A 7,269-nucleotide genomic window follows, 5' to 3' on the forward strand; every position below is an offset into this window, starting at 1 on the left:
CGATGATTAACAACGACAGTACACAGTATCTATACACCTAGATCATCATGTATTAATTGTGAAGTTGATACGAAATATTCATCAACAAGTTCTTGGTACCTTCCGATGAACTTGTTTAGAAAAAGGGCGAAACGTTCTTTAACATACTCAGACCATCAACACTGGTGACGTTTTACAAAGTCTGAATAGAAGCTGCAAGCTATGGAATATCGAATAAGTTGGGAAATGTATATCAAAGAAGCATCTGCAAAATATAACTTTTGTTTAAGGTCATCTTTTGTAAAAAAATAAAACAAAATTTATTATCAGAACGTGAAACATCATTTGTAATTGAACACGCTGACATATTGAAGTGTGTTTTATTGCAGATGTATCTGCCGCAGAATATGTGTACAGTGCTTACATTATCTTGTACGTGTATGCTTGTGAATATTATTACAGTTACAGGTATATATCATAATTGATTATACGGCAGCTTTCTTAAATTATCATAACTTTAGATACATTACTGGAAAAGTCAAATGCAAATTGCAAATATAGTTACATATACAGCAGTTAAAGATATAGTCTAACATTTGTAAAATATTTTCTTCCACTTTCAAATCAGAAAAAAATAGCTAGCTATATACAAGTGTATGACTGTACCAAATTAGGGCTATGACAGTTGTTATCCGTTAATAAGATTTATTTGAGCTTTTTACTTTGACATTTGATTAGGGGATATTTTTGTTATTTTACGTTTTTATAAATTGGCATTATGAAATAGTGATTCAATTTGTTATCCTAAAGTTTCCTAAATTACACATTTGTTCAATAGACACGAAAGAAGTAATTTTCATTTGCAGCCAATTGCAATAGGTTAATTAATTGGTGGAATTTATATTCATACTTTTGTAACTGTAACTATATAAAAATATTTCAAGAAATTTTATTCTAATTTCAATGATATTTATGTAATATATATATATTTTCTTTTGTTCATATATTTTCCAGTTCTTCCCGCATCTGCTGCAACGACAACGACTATAACTACTGTCAATAATTTAACGATTAAACCAACAAATGCGGCTAATGAAACAACTTTTTCTACTGAAAAAACAACTGCAACAACTAACGACACAGCTACATTACACATTACAACTTCTACCAATGACACAACAACGGCATCAACTCAGGAGACAACGACATCAGCTTTAACTACTTACCATAAAGAAACAACGATGACATCAACTGTTGAGACAACGACATCAGCTTTAACTACTTACCATGAAGAAACAACGATGACATCAACTGTTGATACAACAACACCATCTTTAACTACTTCTCCCGAGAAAACAACGATGACATCAACTGTTGAGACAACGACACAAGCTTTAACTTCTTCTCCCGAAGAAACAACGATGACATCAACTGTTAAGTCAACGACACAAGCTTTAGCTACTACTCCTGAAGAAACAACGATGACATCAACTGTTGAGGCAACGACATTAGCTTTAACTCCTTCTCCCGAAGAAACAACGATGACATCAACTTTTGAGACAACATCATCAACCTTAACTGTTTCTCCCGACGAAACAACGATGACATCAGCTGTTGAGACAACGACATCAGCTATAACTACTTCTCCCGAAGAAACAAGGATGACATCAACTGTTGAAACAACCACACCAGCTTTAACTACTTCTCCCGAAGAAACAACGATGACATCAACTGTTGGGACAACGACACCAGCTTTAACTACTTCTTCCGAAGAAACAACAATAACATCAACTGTTGAGACAACGACATCAGCTTTAACTACTTCTCCCGACGAAACAACGATGACATTAACTGTTGAGACAACGACACCAGCTTTAAGTACTTCTCCCAAAGAAACAACAATGACACCAACTGTTGAGACAACAACATCAGCTTTAACTACTTCTCCCGAAGAAACAACGATGACATCAACTGTTGAGACAACGACATCAGCTTTAACTACTTCCCCCGAAAAAACAACGATGATATCAACTGTTGAGACAACGACACCAGCTTTAACTACTTCTCCCCCGATAAAACAACAACGACATCAACTGTTGAGACAACGACACCAGCTTTAACTACTTCTCCTGCAGAAACAACGATGACATCAACTGTTGAGGCAACGACACAAGCTTTAACTCCTTCTCCCGCAGAAACAACGATGACATCAACTGTTGAGACAACATCATCAACCTTAACTGTTTCTCCCGAAGAAACAACGATGACATCAGCTGTTGAGACAACGACATCAGCTTTAACTACCTCTCCCGAAGAAACAACGATGACATCAACTGTTGAGACAACCACACCAGCTTTAACTACTTCTCCCGAAGAAACAACGATGATATCAACTGTTGAGACAACGACACCAGCTTTAACTACTTCTTCCGAAGAAACAACAATGACATCAACTGTTGAGACAACGACATCAGCTTTAAATACTTCTCCCGAAAAAACAACGATGACATCAACTGTTAAGACAACGACACCAGCTTTAAGTACTTCTCCCAAAGAAACAACAATGACATCAACTGTTGAGACAACGACATCAGCTTTAACTACTTCTTCCGAAGAAACAACAATGACATCAACTGTTGAGACAACGACATCAGCTTTAACTACTTCTCCCGAAGAAACAACGATGACATCAACTGTTGAGACATCGTCACCAGCTTTAACTACTTCTCCCGAAGAAACAACGATGACATCAACTGTTGAGACAACGACATCAGCTTTAACTACCTCTCCCGAAGAAACAACGATGACATCAACTGTTGAATCAACGACATCAGCTTTAACTACTTCTCCCGAAGAAACAACAACAGCATCAACTGTTGAGACAACGACACCAGCTTTAACTACTTTTCCCGAGGAAACAACGATGGCATCAACTGTTGAGACAACGACATCAGATTTAACTACTTCTCCCGAAGAAACAACGATGGCATCAACTGTTGAGACAACGACATCTGATTTAACTACTTCTCCCGAAGAAACAACGATGGCATCAACTGTTGAGACAACGACATCAGGTAATAGTACTTCTACCGATATAACGACAACATACAAACTCAGCACTGAAACTACAAAACAACTAACAACGTCATCACCTCTGAATATCCCAATGACTACACGAGTTGCAACTGGTAAGTAATTTTGTTACTCAATGATTTCTGACCATTACGAAAATAGTTTGAAACAAAACAATTTACATAACGGAACAATATTCTTTCATATATACATACATGACATATAGAGCAGTTGATGCTTAACCTGTCGACACATCTGGAGACTCTCCTTTTGGAGATTATGATACTCACTCGATTATAATTATATACCTTATCTTCCGCATGAGTATATGATATTTGAATTTGGTCAATAACTGTTGCATATACAAAACGGTTTATGTTCGAATCCTTGTATTCTCTTTGTTATCCCTATATTCATTTGTGTTTCCGTTTTTCTTATTTTGTATGTTATTGTTGATATTTTTGTAATGATAGTAATCCGAGTTTTTTCTTTACATTATTTTAGCTGTATATCATATTTTAAAAATAAACGTTTACATTTAATTTGTCCATTTTATTTTTCAAATATTTATAATTTCCAACGGTTCGATAGTATAGTGGGAAATTATTGTAATAACGGTACTAGTGAATACTATTGATACGGGTACTTCTTATGTACACGTATATACATACATGTATCACGTGATACTGATATTTAGCGGGAATATTTTCCCTTGTTGGTCACTTCTAGCCAAGCATCAGACTGGACAACAGTGAAATAAATTTCATTTTCAATTGAATTGCTATTCTAATTTGTATTTAGTAGGGATTTATAAAGTTACTTGATTTATTATGTATTCCATATAGTATATTTATTCAGTTATACACAGTCCAAGTGTACCTCTCGAGACGGTCTTCCGAGCATTTGGGTTTGGACACAGGTTTCCAAAATTTTCCACTTTATTTAAAATGTAGTCTTTTGACTGCAGTTTAAATGGAGTTTGAACCGAGGTAACTCGTTTTTGTTGGTTTTTCCTGGCCGGCGGGATCGTTTATGACAGAGCCCATATTTTTGAACACAATTTACTCGTTTTTTCTAAAGAATTCCTTATGAAAGTTCATTTATAGTGCATTGATACTTATGCTTCATGTATATTGTGTATATATATATCTATTATATTTATATTAATATAATATGGGGTCCACCAGTATTGCTGGGCTATCGGCTATATATAGTATTTTAGTATTTATTGATATGCCTAGACATAGTATTTAGTAAAGTTGATACAGTATATACTACATATCTTAAGTAAATAGTAATTTCGGTAACATACTTATTATACGTGATTAGAAATAAGGTCAAATTTGTTTTGTTTTGTACATCACAGATAATGGTCAAATGCCTGATAATTTTATAGATAGACGTTTAATGCTGTATTTGCATTTATGTAACCAATTTATTGTGAACTTAGATTTATTTAATGAATAAGGATATGGTTAATTAAACTCACTTACTTTACCTTCAAATTAAGAAAGTATACAATAGTGCAAATTCAAGAAACAATAGTTAAGCGTTAATGTGTGATGCGATATTTACAACATTTATGCACGTTTCGTTTATAAAATTTATCGACGGGTTGTAGGTATTCCTATAACCATCATTCTAAATTCCATTGAAATGATAAATAGATGACAAAAGACATGTTCTAATTTCATTATCATTAATACTGTGATCTTTTGTCAATTGCGACAAAACTTAAAGTAACCTTTGCATCGATATTTACAAGCCATGAAGATAACAAAACAGGTAATTACTGGACATTGCTATTACTACCCGTAAGATCACCTGAAATCATTTGTACAATAAACACACCTTAGTCATATCAATATAAAGTACAGAGACATTATAAAATTAAAGAGATGTGGGAGTATTGTCAATGAAATAATATTCAACCAAACTTCTAATGATAAGCAACCGCACAACCTTCAACAATGGGAAAACAACCGTACCTTTTTTGCGGCTATAACATTTATAAAAGTATCAAACACAATATATGAGCAAGCAACAACCACTGAACCACACACTTATAACTAAACATATAGCGCATATGGTGAGGTTAACATAGTGATGTAACATAACAACAAGAACAACCTAATAACATCAGTTTAAAAAGGCTTAACTCATCTGTTTGAAAAAAATCCGAACAAAAAAAACATCTCCCGAAAACACAGAACGGCGTAGTAAGGTTTAATACATTTCTTACAACAGATATAACACAAGAATTACAGTTACTGGCAGACAGTACAATACCAATAACAACTAATAAAACATAATCATAATTCCAATATGGAACTTTGTAGCCTATTGTCCGGCAGAAATGTATAAAAATATTAGATGGTCACAGATAGAAGCAGGAAAAAAAGACGCACAAAAATGTCCGCATGGATATACAGGTATTTCACGTAAAACACATATTCTAATACTATGAAAATAAAAACGATGACTGTAAGTCCTCACAACGGGTGGTTCCATGAATTGTAGATATTAAAAATGACATTGTATATTAAACTGAGAGGGGAATAATTTTATTTAAAGACAGAAATCAAATTAAACTTTATAATGGTAATGTATTCTTTTCTACCTCAAAATGACATAGCATTGCTGCAACGATTAGCCATTTCTACCCGTTGACCAGTAAAACAATTAATAACAGAATGGGTAATAATGTAAAAGTATAAGGAATAATGATAAAACCATCAAGCTGTTTGAGTTTTTTTTCTACTTGACATACGCATATACATACATTTAGTGGTATTGCATTAGTATAAAACAAGCTAACCCTTCAGGCAACCGACAAATACATTTCTGGTTTACGGTAGTAAAATATATATTAAACAATGTAATTTTACTTCATTCTTTACTAATTAGAAGACGTTTCATTGATCCAAAAATTTGATATTGATTGGCAAAGTTTGTTTTATGATTTATATTAATCCTTGTTCTTACTTGTAGGAAATGTCTTTCGAATATGCAACGACAACGGTAATTGGGAAGCTCCTGTATATATAGAATGTGTTAATATGGCACTTTATGAAACATCAGAAAAGGTTATTCTTGTACATTTTGAATATTGAATATTTTGAGCCCTATAACTCCAATGAATACTCTTCATCAAATCGTTATTTTACATTTAATATATTCGTACATCTATTTATTCTGAATAAAGTTTGGAAGAGGCTTGCTCATTATGTTAAAGTAAACTTACAGAACTTTAAAATACAGATTATATATTCCCACTGATATGTCTACTTGTTTTGTTAAAGCTACCTTTACATAAAATATATTTTCTGAATGCAACTTTTCACCGACTGTTTACTTGCAATAAGCAACTTGACGAATATTAAAATCAAAATAGACACTGCCAGTCTGCTGAAGCATTCGAGTGAGCCTCTAGACTATGGTATGTGATTAATTGTATTTTGTTGACGGATTTCGCCGTTATATTTATTTCTTTGAAGTATCTTATGCATGTATCCTAATGTATATAACAGAAACTTGAAGTAAAATAAAAACAACCCATTTTCACTTCAGTTTTATAACAATTAGAAACAGTCAAGTTGCAATCATCATCAATTGACACATTGACACATTAACGATATAATGTTTAACAAATTATTGTTAACAATATTTCCTTATATTGTAGGTGAATGAACTTAGAAACAACACTAATTCTGAGGAGGTAGCAGAAGGTATATCTGACGTACTGAATACTATAAATAATCATACTACTGGAAACGAAAATCAAGTTACATCTGGAGATTTAAAACATACCACTACTATCCTGTCTGATATTATCGACATAGGGATATCGGCAAATGCAACTGTTAATTCAGAGGTATATAATATTCTATCATCTTTTTCATACATGTAAGCAAAACGTATCATGCAAATATGATCTAAATAGGGTCATCTACGTACATGTATAATACATATTGTAACGGAATAATTTTTTATCTATAATTTAACAGTATCTTGACTAAAACGGACAACGTATGACACACACCAATGACAATATTTGTGTATGTATATTTTTCGTTTGATAGGAGTATATGTCTTATCATGATGAATTGATGTTGCATCAATAATAATAATACTTTATTCCGAAAGCAATACAGCTTATAGGATACATATACACAATTTTACACCAATATAAGAATCTTACAAGAGATATATAATATA

The 7,269-nt window shown here is 32.9% G+C and overlaps 1 protein-coding gene across 1 annotated transcript; it reads left to right on the forward strand.

Annotated features, from left to right (window-relative positions):
- Positions 1 to 1,802: 1,802 nt before the first annotated feature.
- Positions 1,803 to 6,741, forward strand: LOC143049593 (uncharacterized). The gene is made up of 3 exons (XM_076223194.1): positions 1,803 to 3,167; positions 5,391 to 5,483; positions 6,734 to 6,741. Exons 1-3 carry the CDS (start codon positions 2,123 to 2,125, stop codon positions 6,739 to 6,741), a joined length of 1,146 nt encoding a protein of 381 aa, XP_076079309.1. The 5' UTR covers positions 1,803 to 2,122.
- The last annotated feature ends 528 nt before the right edge of the window (positions 6,742 to 7,269 follow it).

The sequence above is a fragment of the Mytilus galloprovincialis genome, chromosome 10, assembly GCF_965363235.1.
Source record: "Mytilus galloprovincialis chromosome 10, xbMytGall1.hap1.1, whole genome shotgun sequence".
Classification (NCBI taxonomy): Eukaryota; Metazoa; Mollusca; class Bivalvia; order Mytilida; family Mytilidae; genus Mytilus; species Mytilus galloprovincialis.